The sequence below is a fragment of the Bacillus rossius genome, chromosome 10, assembly GCF_032445375.1.
Source record: "Bacillus rossius redtenbacheri isolate Brsri chromosome 10, Brsri_v3, whole genome shotgun sequence".
Lineage (NCBI taxonomy): Eukaryota > Metazoa > Arthropoda > Insecta > Phasmatodea > Bacillidae > Bacillus > Bacillus rossius.
The window spans coordinates 764290-783607 of NC_086337.1; the positions used below are offsets into that span (position 1 = coordinate 764290).

A 19318-nucleotide genomic window follows, 5' to 3' on the forward strand; every position below is an offset into this window, starting at 1 on the left:
GCCGCGAAGTGGGCCGACACTACCACTGGCCGGGCCTGACCCACGACATCCGTGAATACGTACGCGAGTGTGAGGTCTGTCAGAGACGAAAGGCACGTCGACGGGACGGGGAGGAGCAACAACGTCCTAGGGAGCCCACCACCGCCTTCCAGACCATTGCGCTGGACGTGATGGGTCCCTACCCCCGCACGCCCCGCGGGAAACGCTTCCTGCTTGTCGTGACAGACTTGTTCACGCGGTGGACCGAAGCGTACCCGTGCAGCAACATCAGGGCCACCACTCTCCTTCACATCCTGACCAACGAGTGTCTGTCACATTGGGGCTACCCCCAGTCCATCTTAACAGACAACGCCAGCCAGTTCCTGGGCCGTCAGTGTAATACATCGATACGTGTGTGAGCGTTCCCCTGGCGGCCTTCTGCCTGAATTAGTCAATGAAACCATATGACATAATTATTCATCCCTCGTGTTGCGTTATTACCCCCACCAGAGCAATCCGGCAAGAGACGAACAGTCGCTGGTGTGACGTAAAATTTAAATGAAATAATTCCTAAACATAATAACTTCAATTTGTAGAAGGGACGAATGACCTTGGTTCAGCTTTAATAATTAATGTAAGAATTTAACGTCATTAAATTCTCTTATTTAACATGTCACATTGGAAACTAACGTAATGAGGTCAACCCTGGCGCGAGGACCACCGAGCCTCAGCCGGACGCCATGACATGACGCCAGTACAGCGCGACTCGTGGACCGGGGCGGACGCACGTCCCACGGAGAGACATCATCCATTGTCTGCATTGAACTCACTTCTGGTAATTATAGTCACTTCCTCGAAACCTCTTTTTACTAATCTCTCCGTGCGTACCCGGTCCAATTTTCGGTCCAGGACCTAATCCGGCCGCATAAATCTAAAACCCCCCTGCACCAAACTTGGTCCGCGGGGTAGGTTCAGCATCCGGCACGGGCCGTCTCCCGAGGAACAGAACTTTAGTTAAAATCAGTCGCTCCGGCACTGACACCACCCGTAAGGGAACTTTGAACGAATTTAGCTGCGGTCCGCGCTCCACTACCGTGGACGCGAACACCGCCTCGATACGTAGACTTACGGGATTGGCCGCCTCCAATCACCCTCACCCCTCGTGTGAGTAACCAGGCTCAGAAACGCCTAGTGCCACGCTAATAAGTAATAGTTAGTGACTTTGTACGGCGCCTTGAAACTGATCGTTTTCGTTTGTAAACTTGTGCAACGCACCTCCACGTAACATTCATAAACTTGTGCAACGCATCTCCACGTAACATTCATAAACCTGTGTAACGCACCCTCGTGTAACATTTCTTTTGTAAACTTGTGCCACATTTTATTAAGTAACTTTCAGACTTAGTTGTGTGTAATTGTGTAGTTTTTTGTATTTTGTATATGACGCACGTCATTTATTGCCTCATTTCAGCGTATGATTATTTAACCCTACGATTCCCAACCACCGCCGAGTAGGGAATTCCTTAAACCCACGCAACATCGCCGACGGTCCTAGTGGGCCACGCAGGGCAATCGATCCCACGACCCACCTACCGACTAGCACCAGAGCTAGTCTGGCGCCCATCCGGACACATTACATTCACAGCAGCCACTCCCGCTAGGAACCGCACCGGGACTCGAGCCCGAAACCCCGGACGACAGCAAATCTTATAGAGAAATCATCTACTGGACTGCAAAGATGGAAATTAGTTGATTTATCTTGAATTTTAAAAGCTCCTATGCAATAACAAGTTAAAGCATATATAAGAAATGAGCCTCTAACACATTGCAAACGTAACCACAGAGGGGTGCTGTTAGCCTGGCATGCCTCGGTGCAGTCTGCCTCGGACGAATCAATTCTCTTCACACTTTTGGGGGCGATTCAGACATTTAATTACCATAAATTTGGGAGAAGTAGAGTGAAAATTGATTGAACACTTTTTTTCCTAGCTAAGAACAATTAGTAGCAAGGCTAGTATTTTCACTTGTCTTTATTTGTAAACTGTAAAAAAAATGAAATTAAAAACTAATGATTTAACAAACTGCAGTCATTGTGGTTTAGTTCAACAGACTCGTGCACAGCAGTCTGCAGTGTCCCAAGCATCGCTGTTTGGCTCCGTGTTGTTTCTCGCTGCAACACTTACGGGCCTTGAATTGCCCAGTGTCGCGAGCATTCCTTCTATTGACTTAATTTTGCCTTGCGTAATTTAAGTACTGAGCACCTGTTCCTGAAAGGTGTTAAGTTTGTTGCCTATGTGGTGGGGTTCTAGGTATTTTTGTGTAAAAGAATAAATTATAGTTAACTGTATTTTGCACATGTGGACCTTTTTTTTCTATAGAGCTGTATGAAAGCCTCTGAATTTCTGTCAATTATCTTAAATTGGTCGTGATTACGAACAAGAGCCCTAGGCCAAGTTTGTTGTGCGTTAACCAATGGTTTGAAGTGTGCTGCAAATTAGACATTCTTCTCAGCACCATGAATATTCACTTTTTTTTTGTACTTTGATCAGTATAAAGAGGCTCATCTAGCTTCGGTATCCTAAGGGGACCTTATAGGTGTGACCGCAGGGGAGGAACTGTTCCCCCTCGTCTCTGCTCCTGCCGGCAGCTGGGCTCTGCCAACTTCGTCAGGCACGGCAGGCATAGCCCCTCCTTGAGCTTCTCAGGACCCACATCCCCTCCTCATCTTCTCCTCCCGTGAGGCTTCTACCTGCGCCCACGTTGGCCCCCATGCTCCAGAGGAACTGAAGCCCCTTAACTCCCGCCAGTAAGCTACCTCCCCTAGACATTACATGCCGCTGCGTCTCTGAGCGCCACCTAGCAGCGCTGTAGCTAACTAAGGTCGGCGTTACTAAGTTTAGTTTCACTTCTCTGCCACCAAGCACCACTAAACGGATGGTCCTCCTCTAAAATAACCCCCCCCCCCTTCCCAACATGCCATTCAGCATTGAGGCCCTTAGTACAACGAATACCCCTCCACCCAGCCTCAACTTTTTCTTTTCGCTACTTACCAGTCTTCTGGCCAGCACACTGGAGACTAGAAAGACCATAAGGCAAAGAATATTATATAATCTTGTCATAAAAACCATGATAAAAGGCCCCTTTTTTTCAAATGTGGTGCCTGGACAAGTGCAGTGAGTGCTTGCGGGTTGTCTTCCTCGTAGGCGGTGCTCACCTTGCATAGTGCTGACTTGCTTGTGGTGCCTGATCATGAGCAGTGACTGTATTTTCATGTATTTGTGTATGTTTGTGCTAACCATTATTTTTTTGAACTGTCAGTGGGCATGTCTCAAATTTAAAATATAATATATGTATAAAATAACTTATCATGTCCGTGGTCCTACACGTGACCAATTGAAGACCTATTACTGTGGTTATTTCACAATTTATTTTTAAACATTTCTTGGTTCATTTAACATCTTATCTAGGAGTTTCAAAAATACAATATCCAAAACAAACTGTAATTTTTCAATCACTAGAACATATTAAAGAAGTATAACAAAATGTATTTGATTGTTTGTATTGTTTGATTGTTATTTGCTGTGCCCACCTTAAATTTTCCTCATTTGTTGGTGGGCATGGTACAAATTATAAATATTAATATTTTTTTTAGTAATTTTTTCACTACGATTTTTATCGTTTCTAACTTTAAATGAATCTTGCGGATTTTAGTTGCATTCATGACGCAGTACTCTCAAAATTCAAGATTTATTGTCATGCAATATATTTATGCAACACACATTTTTGAAGCAGTTAAAAGATATCATTTAGCGATTTCTTGTGCTTGTTTACCAACCAAATATACAAAATTAAAGCTAGATGCTTAAAAACTCTTGAGCATTCAATTTCATTGAAATAAATTAAGCTGGAGGCAAGTGTCTAGGTTTCAGGAGATATCACCTACAGGCAGAAGTGTGATCTCAAAAGCCATGTACTCTCTGGAAATAAACTTCCCGTCCCATGCTAATGTAACCCCACCATTTGTACTTTAACATCAAACATTGTATGTGCTCATAAAATTAGATGGTTACTATATACTACCAAACTAAATACCGTATATACCCGAATCTAAGACGACCCCCAAATTACAGCCTCATGTTTACAGGAAAAAAATTTTTTTATTGTATCAAACACATGCCAACAAATTAGATATAAAATTGAAAATATGAATGTTACAAAGGATTTCAACCACCACTTTTTTTCCCCATCATCTTGAAGTTTTTGTCATAGAATTCTCTTTCCCTTTTAGTAAAACGGCTTGCAGACGTACCTCTAGTTTCCAGGTGGTCGGCCATTTTCACATTATAATTTGTGTTTAAAATGAAAATAACATAACTTGCGGAACCATTCGTCCAACTGAAAAAAATAATCACAGCAAGGAAATACTAGGTTTGTTTGACTGGAGGTCTCTCGTGCTCCTCGGGAGTTGAAAGAGTTGGGAGCAAGTTGACCTGAGGGCAAAAAGAGTCGGTAACTTTTAATACACGAAGAAAACGCTATTTGTTGTAAAACAATGATGGCGGAAAATATAGCAGACATCGTGAGATATTTGTTTGGAAATGAAAATTCATCTGAAGATGAAGCTGCTATTGATTTACCATATATTGGACTACAAATTATGAGAGAGCTTGATGAAGGTAAAAAATATAAATATTGCTTTTTGACTTAAACCTCCTGTTATGCATTAGCTAACCTGTACTAGGAAACAATTGCAATTCTTGTGATTGTTAAATAAAGGACGCCAAATAAGTTTTATTGAAATGTTTTTCCGCTTCAATGTTGTCATCTATTAATATATTACCGTCATCACATTATATAGCTTGATAACATATTGACTCCATCGTGAAAGTCGCGCCAAAACAACCAGCAGACGACTTGCCCTCGCAACTCTTCCTCGAGAGGAGCAGCATCGAGAGCATGACCTGAGTGACCTGAGAGCAACTTGCCCCCGCGAGTAAAACGACCATCCGCCATACTGTTTCCGAAAAAGGGCGCCCCGAGTGTTGACAGGTCAAAAAGAGACCTCGAGTCAAACAAACCTACTGTATAACCTACATTAATGTTTTTGTACAAGAAACTAGTTGATAAGATGGACACCATCTTGTGCTATAGAACATTCCAAAAACATCGGTCGTAACTTGTGCAGCAGTAACTGCTGCACAACCCGAAAACATTGACTCAAAATAGGTATGTTTACCTAAAAATCAGTGTATCTGAATCTAAGGCGACCCCTTTGTTTTGGATTATAAATTATGGTAAAAAATGTCGTCTTAGATTCGGGTATATACGGTATATAAAATAGGGACAAGAATTTTAAAATAGTTAAATAGACTTTGGATTTATTCTATTTACAAACACACTAATTAATTAAATACATTGTTGATATAGAATAACTTCAAATTCATTACTGGTCATCTTTGAAGTCATCTGGGTTCTTGCGCATCAACTTATCATGTTGCTGTTCTCCCAGTTGGTAAACTAGCAGACCGAGGATCACAGCTGGAACCAAATACATACATCTTCAGGTACATCATTCCGGTTCTTTTTACCTTCATGTTCACAAGTAATACGGAAAGTACACTAGGTGAGAAATATTAAGCAGGACTTATAGAAATTTCCATTTAAGTGTGAAAAAACTACAAAATGTTTTTAATACTGTGAGTACACTACTAATATTAAAGCCATATAATAACAACATGACTATATCTTACAGAAAAACCCTGTTAAAACGTTTTTCAAGGGGACTAGACGCAAAAAACTTCTTAACAGGGAAAACTTCTTAAAAGGGAAATACATTTGCTTCATAAAAACAAATTTTACTCAAATGACATACAGCTTAAGCTTAGCTCAAAATTACACTTACCAATTTTCATCGGCCTGCTTGAAAAACTATAGAATTATATCAGTGAATTTAATTATTTAAAATGAATTTTTCTAACAAGCAAAATAAAATAACAATTATCAAAAGAATAGCAAAACAACTAACATTTACTGTTTGGAAAAATACTGCATTAGAGTTGTTTGTTTAAACACATCATCACAAAATTGTCCAGTTCCCATAAACTCTTCCTCTCACTATCTGGAACCGCTTGTCCAGGTGGTCAAGGGTCAAGGGCTTCAGAGTAAGGTGGCATGGGAGTGGAATCACCATCGCCAGTCTCATCCTCAGCTAAGTCCTTGTGTTGTGCACACAAATGTTCAATGGTTTGTGGCTCACATGGTAGAACCCCAGCATCATCAACTGAGACATAATCTTCAAAAGTGCATGAAAAATTTAGTTGCTCTTGGAGAGTTTTCCTATATGCACGGCATGTAGAAGCACATGCAATTGATTCAATGTCCTCACATGCTTTTTCAGGGAAAATATAGTTAACTTGTTGAGCACCAAAGCCTGCTTTTCTGAAGCAATTGCTAATGATGGCTGAGTCAAGCATTTCCCATGAAGCAGCAAGAAAATGCATGGTGTCCAGGATGTTGATTTTATAACCACTCGTTTTGCTACTTTTCATTCTTGTTATACCATCTTTTATCGCATAATCGTCGCACCCATATTTTAGGCCATCAAAATTTCGATTAATAAATTTCTCGCGTAAACGTTGCATGATGTTTTTGGTCCCACTAGTAGCTTCCGAGCGCTCTGTGTAGGTATCTTTTCCGTATAAAACGGCGTATTTTAAAGTAGAAATCTAATATTTATTCGGAAATTAACTATTTTACTTATTTAATTAGCGGAAATACGAAGCTGTCTGATGTGTAAATTTTCTTTTAAAGACATTTTTAAAAGTTATTTCCTTTATCTGATCATCTGCATCTCCATGGTGTACTGCTTATGGACATGAAGCCAGCGCTAGTTGGCATCCTTCATGTTTGGTTATGTTGCTTCCCGTATAGAGCGTGCACACGTAGTTGAATATCGATATCTCGCTGATTAGGTGCAATGCGCGCTATCTGTTGACTGCCTAGTTAACTACATTTGATGGCCTGCACTCTTTCGTGATAAGTGTGTCTATGACGATAGTTAATGCGTTAGTTCACGTCACATATTCAAGTGGCTTATGTTCGGGTCACATATTTTGTTTTTTTATTTAAAGTTGAAGAAAGGTTTTTGTTGTATGAATTAATATAAATTGTTTGGCGTGCTCTTGTATAATCCACCTTTTTTTTTATTATAAATAAACATACTTTCCATGAACTGGTTTTGTTTATATGAATAACTTTACCTAACAAAAAAAAGAAGCATTTATGCGTTTTTCCGCATAATCGTCGCGACCCTGCTTTTCAAACTTGATTTTGGTATAAAATGTGTGACGATTATGCGAGAAAACACGGTAAGTCGTAACACAAGGCGCTTACGAAAATGCTGTTTCAGAATTTTTATAATTCCCTGGTCCATGGGTTTTAGCATGGATGTTGAATTTGATGGGAAAAATTCAATCTGGATATTTCTAAGGTTGGATATTTCCTTGGAATGAGCAGGACAGTGATCCATGAAAAGCAAAATCTTCTGATTTTTGCACCCTATCTTTGCATCCAATGCTCTCACGTAGTCTTCAAAAATGCTGCCTGTCATCCACACAGACTTGTTGTTTGCATACTTGCACGGTAATGTCTTTATGATGTTAAAACACAAAAGGTTTTTTTTGGTTTCCCCATTACCAACAATGGTAACTTTTCAATGTCATCCATGTTGGCACAATAACACTGTCACTCATTCCTTAACTTTGTTTGCCTCCATGGCATGTTTCACCTTTTAAAACAAAGGTTTTTTCCAGAAGCATGTTGCAAAACAGACCACATTCATTGACGTTGAATACGTTTTTTGGTTAAAAGTCCCTTATAATTGCAGGCAACTTTGTGTTTATCCAACTCTGGACAGTATCATCACACACACTCTCAGATTCCCCACTTACAGTTCCATACACAATTAATTCCTACTCTGTTCTTAAATCTGTTGAGCCAGCCATTTGAAGCATGAAATTCAACACACAAGTTATGTGCTATTTGTACAGCTTTCTGTCTTAAAATGGGGCAGTCCGTTGGAATTCCAAGTGCCCTCTGTTTTTTTAAACAACACCAAGAGTAAAATTTCAAATTCTTCGTATTTACCAATCTTCATTTTTTTACACTTTGACGTAACATTATTAGCCAAAAGTTGGTCACGCTTCATCATGATTCCGTTCAAAGTAGACGGCGACATCCTGAGTTCTTTTGCCATACTCACTCTTGGTATCAAAGGATTTGCATCAACTTATGATATTATTTTCAGTTTTTCTTCAAACAATAACGCCTTCCGTAGATGCGATTATGCACTGTTTGCCACAACACTAAACATTTATTACGCTTCATAACCTTCAAATCACACCTAAAAAGATTGCAAACCCAAAACATGAGTAATGGCTGGTGGTAAATATGGTTTGCTGCGTATTAATCAGGTGTTATAACTCGAATAGTAAAAAAGGCGCGCAGATGAAATAGCCTCTCAGTCTATAAGAATGCAAGCAGATGATTGGTCGAAATTAAAACTTGTAACAGCGTACGGAGTCCATCACAGGTTTCAACGGTCATGCACTATTCGTCAGATGTTCTGCCTTGAATAGGGGAAATGGAGTACCATGGTTGCTACAGAAATAGAATCTTAGAATTCCCTGACTTTTCCCTGTTTTCCAGAAATTTAAGAGAAAAATTCCCTGACTTTCTTATGAAGTACATACCATAAATATTAACGTGCATATGATTAAATGTAATATAAAAATTTCAACATGAGGTAAAATAAGGTTTTTTTATTGTGTTATTTTGACGGCAGAATTGCGAAGGAATGTGTTTTTTTTTCCTTCGACATGGCTGGTGAGAGCTCTTCGGCCCATATTGCCGAGTTGAATACTTTAGTAGCACAAAGTGCAGTACGCAGAATTTATGTTTTTAGCAGAGGGTTTGATATGCTGAAACTGTGACTCCTTGAGCCAATTCTCCTTAAAAGTTATTTTCTTCGACATCTCTAAGCTAAAAACAAAAGTACATATTAATATTTTCAGGTTAGGTTAAAAAATTATTGTTTATGAATTCTTAAAAAAATATTACTACACAAATACAGAAACTATTACAAATTCACACCTAGCAATATAACGGGCCTACTTAGAGGATTACAATAGCAGCATTACAACATGCAATAGGGCCTACTCTTACATTCTTACAATGTTAACTAATGATTCTGGGGAAAAACATGTTCAGTTATGCATATTTTTTTATACACAATGTAAGTGTCACGCAACAGAACTCACGGATTATAACGGTTGAAAAAAAAAAAGTAATTAAAAAAAATAGTTAGAAAAAATGCAAAAACATAACCGCACACAAAAACCACGTGTTTTCGTATCAGCTTGGTAGTTTTCAAAATGAGAATTGGTATTGCTTCTTTATCAAAATGCACTTTATTTTCTTATGATCGCATCAAAAACTAACTTCACCTGAAACAACGCCTTTAAATTCATGTAATAAGCTTTGTACTCATCTTATTCCACGTGAAAATAGCCTTCAAAAGATAAACGACGCCATGCCCGTTCTGTAGTTCACTGTATGGAACGGAAAAAAACACAAAGTCTCAAGGGCAAATTAAAAAGGATCAAAACACGAACAAATGAAGGCCGGGTTCGCTAGTGAACAAACGAGTGCCTGGATTGGCCAGAAGTTATGGTGGGTGGTTGTAACAGCCTATTACAACGGACATTCGTAGACCAAGTAAAAAAAAGTTGCAGTTGCAGTTGCAGTGTGCCTTAAGCAGCAGCCTTTTAGCGGAGTCGTTCGGTAGCGGTACGAGCGCATCAAAACAAAGCTTTGTTTGAATTATAAGCAACTTTAAAATTTCCAGAATTCGTATAACTTTCCCTGACATTTCCCGAAATTCCCTGACCATTTTAATTTCCCTGACATTTCCCGGTTTTCCCGGTTTTCTAGTCCTGTAGCAAACATGAGTACAGATGGAACAGCCTCTCAGTCTATACAAATGCAAGCAGATGATTGGTCGTAATATACACTTGTAACGGCGGCGGCGTCTGGCAAAGGTTTCGACAGTCTTGTATAAGTTCAAATTATTTCATTATCGTTCAGAAATAAGTTAATTTTTAAAAATTAACAATAAATAGAATTTAAAGATAAACCCTATTATTTTATTTTATTCCACAAAAGCTGAACATTATATGCGGGAAGCATCTATTAACGCAAACGTTATGAATGGGAAAAATTATCATAAGGATTTATGGAAGTGACCAAGGAAATAATTTTGTGAACTTAATAAGCAGGTTAAAGTATTATGCTGCTCGTCTTAAGTGAGTTCTACTGCATTTCAGACCTCAAAATATAATATTACTAATGTTTCCACCGGCGCAATTAATATTTTAATAATGATGTAACAAGAAAAATAAAACTTAAAAATTTTCTGTGTGTGTGTTACCGGTGGTACACATACCACTAGCGGTGTGTGGCAACGTTGCAGGTGGTATGTGATCAAATGCTGTCAAGTTAAGTTCCATTGACCCTGATACTGAAAGTTTGATAATGGCCAAACAGCAACAACTTTCCCACTAAACCCAGGTGTTTTTTTATGAATCTTGATTTTTGTACTCAATTTGAAATAATTCTATAATTGTTTGTTTTCAGAACTATTGGTTATAAATAATACTGCCGTTTTGCAACAAATTTTATATTTTTCCTAAATTTCAAAACTAACTATAGCTTATATATTATCTAAAACTAATAGATTAAGTAAACCTAGTGCCTAGTATACACCAATGTTTCTAAAAATGTCAAGTGGTACACAGTTGCTAAAATGTTGGGAATCTCTGAAATAGGGTAAAGTATGCCATCACTCGAATTGCTCTCATCTGTAGAAACAAGAAATGGTATTCAGGCCAAAGCGGAACAATTTTCTCTAATCACTTAGTACCTACATTACATATATTGCCTTTGTACAACTTCTTTGCTATCATAGAACATTTTCCTAAATAATGGCTTTGCGTGCTCACCACAATTGAACGAAAAGTAATGTTCTTTAAAAATTTATACTTGACCCATTGCATCATTTTCTTTCACATGTACCATGGTCTGCATTTCCCTCGTATAATTTTTGCACTGCTCACAAACACCAAAAACCACTAAAAATGCATTTACATACATGATATTAATTTAAAGATTAAAGTAACTACAGCAGCACTCAAGTTCATCCTTGCCAAATGAATGAGGCCTAGGCTCAGGCATCGTACAATAACCTTAGGCATGTTTGTGTATTTTAGATTATACTTCATTTATTCATACTTATGTATTTAGTTGTAAGTTTATTTGATTGGTTATTTTATATTAATTAAACCTTAAACTGCTAAGCAGAAGGTACATAAATTTAATTAATGAATGTAAATGAAAGCCTCAACATTTGTTTGATCTTTTGAGTATAAAAGTACTTTAACGTGTGCTAAGAAAACGTTAATCAAGCTACTACAGTGGTGGCGAGCGTCTGGAGACAACGGAAGTGCGGAGCAGTGTGCCGCAGCGAGGCAGCGCAGATCACTTCGGGAGACGTGTGTTGCTGTGCGAGATGACGGCCCCAGGTGCCAGCAGATGGTGGGGATGTTACTGCGAGCCCCGGCTACTCACACACGTCCGAAAACGTAGGTAAAATATACACATGTTAATAATTTACGATTTTTAATTGTGTTGGTTACTAACATTAATTTGGTAATAGTTCCATGATTGTTTTATTGCAGAATTGTAATCCTAGTGTTACCTCTCTGACATTAGCAATGTAACAGTATTAATGTTAAATTGTAATTTTTTTTTAATTGTTCCAAGCTAGCAACCACATTGTATGAATTAATGTAAATTGGTGAATTTTTAAAGCTAATATTAATATTTTTATGATAGGATCATTGAATGTATATAGTTAAAATGACAGTGAAATTCACGTTGCCCACGTAGGCCTTTACATTCATTGGACTTACTGAAGTATATTTTGCAGTCATAGTAACATCCACATGAAAATTTACCTTTTGATTATGACATTTTGATCAACTAGAGACTTAAGCATTCAGTGATCAGTGGAAGACCTGTGGTCTGAGTTGAATCTCATGCACAATTAATACCCTGAGTGAAAAGCCTATTGAATTTAGTAAAAACTTCAATTATTGTGGACCCAATAAGAAACTGTATTGAAGGTACTAACTGACATTCCTATAAAGAAATCTTGACTAGACATTTGTGCCCTACCTAAAATCCTGGAATTAACCCCCTCGGGCCTGCTAATCATAAGCTCTGTGTGATGGATACAAACAATGGCATAAATTCAACTGTCCTAGAAAATAGTAATTTCATTTATTTAGTACAATGTACATGGGTGATTATCACGAAAGTGAGTATTTTAAAGTCCCAAACAAATTCTAGCTTGACTTATTAGTTGGGAAAAATAATTAAATTTGTGTATTTTCCTTTCATAACACACTGTTATGACATCCTAAAGTTATATTATTAATGTAATGCATTATGCATTAAAAAAATTAAATGTACTAAATATGTCTTTCTCCTGGTATGTCCCACATCTCAGATAGTGCAACTTACTGGTATGTCATTAATAGTCTTATTGAAAATTGGCACATTTATATATTTTTCCTTTAATATAAACACTTCAATGGTAAGTTTAATTTTTTTTCTGATTTTTATAAGCCAAGAGAAATTTATTATTCAATTTGTAGTTCTGTCCCAATATTTCCAGGTCATTCTCCTGTAACAAGGGAAGTTTCCTGAAAATAGGTTTCAATGATGAGACATTTTGTATTGGGTTGGTACACTGAATATTTTTTACTTTTTGGAGGGAAAGACATTGCAAGAAAATGTGTGTGATTTGTTGCGTGTTTTCTGAAGAATAGCAAAGTTTTGGATTCAGGTAAGTGACTGTTTCTACTGTCATTTTCCTGTAAGCATTTTCATCTTAAGTTCAAGTAATAAAAGTTTTTATTCTAACTTAAAATGTAGATATATTAATTGGCAATTCATTGTAGGTGAAATATAACCTCAAATAATGTTCTAAGACTTCAGCCATGGAGTAAACCAATGATAATGTCATTCTCCTGGTATGAAAGTCATTCTCCTGGCTTTTTAAGGTTCGGATTTTACCAAGAGAATGATTCAAATCCAGGATAATGACACACTCAGGCCAAAATCTTTTTTTCTTCTCTACATTTGCCTAGCAGTAAATAAAACTTTTAAAGTATACTTTATCATACGCATGCAATGAGGGCCTATTTGACAATAGAGAGAGGAACAACTGAAGAAAAACGAGATACTGAAAAAAGCAGAAGAAGAATGTACATTTCTCTCCAATAATTCACCACCAAGCAGTGATTCGGAAAACATACGGGAAATACCAGAATGTGAACTTTCAAATTGTTTCACACATTCTAAACTTCAACCATTAACAAATGACTCTACCAGTTAATCACTTAATGTAGCTTCTACGTCTTGTGCGAAAGTTGATGGCAGAAGGAATGCCGGAAAGAGAAGAAGGAGAAAAGAACTTCAAAACCTTAAAAATAAATTGCGTGAAGGTGAAAGAAAAGCAGCAAGGTATCGAAAGCGATACCTTAGATTGCTTGCAAAAATCGAAAGTGACAAGAAGAATGCTACACCTAGAAAGAAAGTAAATGGTTTCTTGAAAGGGCGGAAGGTTGATAAAGATATTAAACGAAAGCTGTTTTTTGGAGAAGTATTGGTACGTCAGCTCACCCAGAATTACAACCAAATAAAATCTCACAAGACTAAAAACAATTTCAAAAGAGTTATTGCTGGAAGAATAGTGAAGAAATACAGATGCATGACCAATGTATTCAAATTTTTAAAGAATAGAAGCAAGAATGTTGAAGAGAATATCAGAAGGAAGTCTAATGAAATGGCAAAACAAACAGTAATAGATTTCCTCTCACAGGATGAAAACAGCACACAATGCTCTGGAAAGAAAGATTTCATAACAAGGTGTTGATTGAAGAAACAAAAGAGATATTTGAACGGTAGTTTAAAGGAACTGTATGTAAAATTTAAAAATTTGGATTTGGGTATTAGGCTGAGTTACACTACATTCTGTCGATTCAAACCTTTTTGGATTGTTGCACGCAAAGTAAACAGTTGGAATACTTGTTTGTGTATCACTCATAGTAACATGGAAATGTTAACAGAGAAGTTGCATGTGAGTGATGTGATAAATGCTAAAAAGCCAGAGGAAATAATGGAAATGTTGTGCTGTGAAAAGAATAGTGAAAAGTGTTTGTTGAGAAAGTGTGATGAATGCAAAGATCAAGTGATTCTTTATAAAGAATTAAATTTGTCTGATAGTATTGTTTATCACAAATGGGTAACAACAACAACAAAAGAAACTCGAGTAGTACAAGGAAATGAAAAAGTATTTCAAATTACAACAAAAACTGAGATCAAAACTGACATTGGAAATGCTGTTCATGAATTAGAAAGTACTATTGTTAAATTCATGAATCATGTGGCGAACATCCATCATCAACATCAATACATCAAAGAGTTGAAAGAAAATATAGGTTACGAAGAAGCTCTTTTCCACGTGGATTTCTGTGAGAATTTTTCAGCCAAATATTCAGAAGAAGTACAGGCAATCCATTTTGGCGCTTCAAGGCGGCAGTTTACATTACTTACTGGTGTTGCTTATTACAAGGCTGAAGACATGGGAAAAAACTTTTTTTCATTTTGTACTCTTTCTGATAGTCTTCGACATGACCCTGCCGCTATATGGGCTCACCTTGATCCAGTGGTAAAATATCTACTTCAGCAGTGCCCCCGAATAAAAATTGTTCACGTTTTGAGTGATTCACCATCCACACAGTACAGGAACAAGAAAAACTTTTACTTGTTTCAATCTGTGGTGTAACGATATCTATTGGTAACAATGACAACTTGGAACTTTAGTGAGGCTGGCCATGGTAAAGGAGCACCGGATGGTGTCGGTGGATGTTTGAAACGAACAGCAGACAGCATTATCGCACAAGGAACCGATATTACAAATCTCCCTACCTTATTTGACAAATTGGAAGAAAATTGTCCAAACATTAAACTTTGGAAAATCTCTGTGAACAATATTCTCAAGTTTGATGAGATTCTGCATAAAGGAGGAAAACTTGTGACTGTAAAAGGAACAATGAAAGTCCATCAAGTGACAGTTACTTCTACACCCAGCACACACAGTTACAGAACACTGATGCTTGCAGTGCACACTGGATCAAAATTGCAAGCATTTTGGGATTGTGTTCTCAAGTGACTCACAAAAGTCTCTCATGTTGGTCAAACAAGGTAGGGCATGTTATCAACTTCGGTATCTTTTTTAATTACTGTATGTACTATTCAACATTCAGTTTAATAGCTGATTGTGACATTACATCAGGAAATAGCATTCTAATGTAGCCTAACTGTTAAATTGGCATCATCCTACATTCAAATAGTTATATCCTGTAATCAATTAAGTGCAAAGGGTATCAACATAACTTAATTGAACAAAAAATTCATAAGTATATGATTTTAATAAATAATTAATTTACATTACTAACAGTTGAAGTCAAACGACATAATGAGCGGAATGCAGTAGGTACTAATGTATGTGAAACTAAGATGTTTGAATTTTTTTCAGATACAACCTCACAATATTCAGTTGGGGAATGGGTAGCAGTCACATATGAAGGTCAAACCTGCCCAGGAGAAATTACGTGCACTGACAATGATGGAGGAAAGACAGTGACAATCAATGCAATAGAGCCAACTAATTTAGGAAGAACAGCTTGGAAATGGCCTTCTCCAAGGGATATTCATGTGTACATGATTGATGATATCCTACGGAAAATTCAGCCCCCAGTTCCATCAGGGACTAGAGCATCTCAGTTTGTATTCTCAGATCCTATATAAAAACTGTGCAAATTTTGTATTTGTATCATGAATTGTGTTTACAAATTAAACCATCATACAAGTTCAGTTTCTTGTCATTCTCCTAGAAGTTGTCATTCTCCTGCCTCCCAAATTTCAAAATTGGTATTCAAGTATTTACAGACATCAAACTATGTGACCAATAGATAATTGTAATTAAGTACCCTTTTAAGATGAACACTGATTTTTTCCAAAAAAATTTAAGAAGTTTAAAAATCAAAAATATTGTAGTACCAAAATCCTTACTTTCATGATAATCACCCACATATAACTATGTATTGTGCATAGTTTTTATATGTGTAATCCTTTAAGTATTTACACGATTGTTTGTTGTATTTGATTACTGTATTTTGCATACGTTTCGTTAAGTAGTTCTAACGATATTGAAACCCAGTAAAAGTATTATCTATTACATGGTATATAAACACTAGTGAACTAATAGAGAATAGTATATGGTGTATTACTACATTACTTTAAGTAACTATACTCATAGTAGATCCAAATATACAGATGAGTCACAAGTTCAATTAACCCTATTATAACTCAGATTGGCTCGGCTAAGAGACAACCTGACATACAACATTCACAAAACACTTGAAAAATGATAAATAATAATAAATTTCACCAAAAATTGATGCTATAAATTTAAAGGTTTAATAATTTAGTTGGCAGTTTTTTACTGAAGAAAAAATATGTAATAGAAGTTTTATGTAGACTTATTTTTTTAATATCTTGCATAAAAACAAAACACCGTCCACCATTATGCAATCATAACAACAGATCCACACAGTTTTCATACAACAAAAATAAAATTTTCCTGCTTGATATGTGAATGTGACGACATCCGTCGTGTCCATCCTGGTCCCTAGTAGTGCGGGGGTTAAGGGTATGAACCTTGCACTTTTTGATAAAAGCAAGCCACTTCGTATACTTTATAATTGAACACTTCTCAACATTTTTATAAGTGGTGCTCCTCGGTAGCCCTCATAGGGGGGCCGGTACCGCCCTTAAAATGTGCCAAAATTAAGTTTTTCTCGTTTATTTGAAAAACGGCGGTTCCGGCGACAAATATAGCCATACTCAAAATGAAAGATATTTTAATTTCCTACAATAATGTTCCTTACTATTTTTTAAGAAGAACTTACCGTTTGGTAGATAAATAATAATTAACATTTAGAATATATTGATGAAGTAAGAAAACCAAACTCAACTACATTATTGGCCAATAGTTTTTATAAAAACTTAAATACCTACATAGAACAAAATCATTTGTATATTTAATGGAACATATATTAATTACAATAATTAGTAATCGAGACTTAAAAATAAAGTTATACTACAGAAATTACAAAAGTCGCGCATTGTGCCAACTCCTGGAATGGATAATCCAGAACAATTTGAAATGTCTCGGATACTTCTATGTTTTGCGTGTTGACTAGATGTTATAATTATGAAGACTTTGATAAACACAAATCTGTATATGAATTGCATATTTTAATGCTACAAAAGTTGCAACAACGTATTTTGTTTATGTGTTTTGGAAACTATGATGAGAAGAATAACAGAAATACATATAGTTACCATATTTAGTTGCTTGATGTTTCACATAACAGTAAGTTAAAAAGGTAATAACAGTGTTTTAAATTTAAAAAAACTAATTTAAAATCGAAATATTTATATATACAAAATTATATACAAAAATAATCACTTCACATCAATAAAACTATGTTTATATTCATTCGAACTTAAATGTCTTTTAAAACATGGCAAATATAATGCAAAGTTTGTTCCCAGTTATGTAGGCCTATTCCTGTAATTAGTACGCTTTCCATTACCTATTAAATCAAAGTATTGGTTAAATTTCAACATTTCTTTAAGACATTGTAACAATAAAACACAAATTCCTGCCACCCAAAACATGCATTACTACTACAAATAAGTAAGTAATTACGCACATTAAAATCATTTGTAGTCGGAACTGCATTCACCACCACAATTGCACAAAGCAGTGCACTTGAGTTGTACTTTTCAACACTTTCAGTGTGATGATTACCCTTAACTTGCATCCACATCGCACTAATGCAGACATAGACTCTGAAGATTGTGGAAGAGTCATTCAGACTGGCTGCCATTCATCAACATCTTTCCTCCAGCCATATTCTGCAGGACTTGGGATATATGACAACACATATTCTAGGTTTTAGAACAAGTTTCAAAACATCACACCGAAAAAATAAATGAAAGTTTAAATAAAGGGAAATACATTTTATTCTCACCTCAGGCCGTGGATTTGCTGCGTTACTCCAAACACAACCTCCTTGGTAGGCAGCACGCTTGACATGTAGGTAAAGGGCATCCAATGTAGGAGGAATCGCTTCCATTTGCCTGCCTTTCTTGGTAAAAAGAATCTTTCTACATTCATTGACACTATTCAACTGACTTCTTCTGTCGGACATTACTATGACAAATTTCTGAATTATAGGCATTGCCTCACTAACTTCATTTCTTGCCATGGACAAAACTCCCCATATAGCCTCACGAAATGCTTTCCAGGCTTCCCATGCCGTTTTCTTTCCCTTTCCGCTGAACTGCGACACTGTGTCACAGCCAGTAAACGCGTGGAATATGGGTAATGCAGCTGACCTCTCGGGGCCCAAGACTGATGAGATTTTATGAGCTGCTACAATACGTTGATGTTTTCCAGTTCCAATGGAAACCCGCAGTTCTTCCAAGTTCTGAATCTGACTCACAAAGCATACAGCAAGTACAAGTACGTCAGTGTTCACGGTTCGTATCATAATTTTGGAACAACCTCGTGCTGCAGCATCTGCAGCATGAACTATGAGTCTGACATCGGCCTCCTCATGTGTACAGGTGCATAGACTGTCCATATCTTCACGTTGTACAGAAGTAATCACATTTGAGTGCAGTGTAGAATACACTTCTATGTCAGTAGTTTTACATGCTTGGATGGTGTGTTTTCCAAGATATTTAAAAAGCTCTGTTTTATTCTCACTATCTCTAAGAAAACTTTGCCAACTATGAGGAATTTTGGTAGAACTCATGACTCGTATTCTTCTTCCACTGCCTCGTTTTGTATGTACAAAATTCTTGAGGCTATCTTTGGTACACAAATCCCAAATTATATCAAGCCTTTTGGCTGGCAGTGAAAATATATATGGAAGGTATTCATCATCCAAATAGTCATGAAATGTTTGTGCACCTTTAGGTTGAAGCATGTGAACAATTGCAGCTGCATCCAAAAGTATTGCATTCACTGGAGGTAATGTTGAAACTGTAGCCTTTTCCGAACTTGAAAGTATGCATT

General features: G+C 36.9%; 1 protein-coding gene across 1 annotated transcript in view; it reads right to left on the bottom strand.

Annotated features, from left to right (window-relative positions):
* Window positions 1-5340: 5340 nt before the first annotated feature.
* The window catches only part of LOC134535699 (cytochrome b-c1 complex subunit 8), a 28038-nt gene continuing 14060 nt past the window's right edge, over window positions 5341-19318 (bottom strand). The window contains exon 3 of the mRNA XM_063374896.1: window positions 5341-5517. Coding sequence (XP_063230966.1) covers window positions 5423-5517 — 95 coding nt within the window. The 3' untranslated portion in view covers window positions 5341-5422. The remainder of the gene's footprint in view (window positions 5518-19318) is intronic.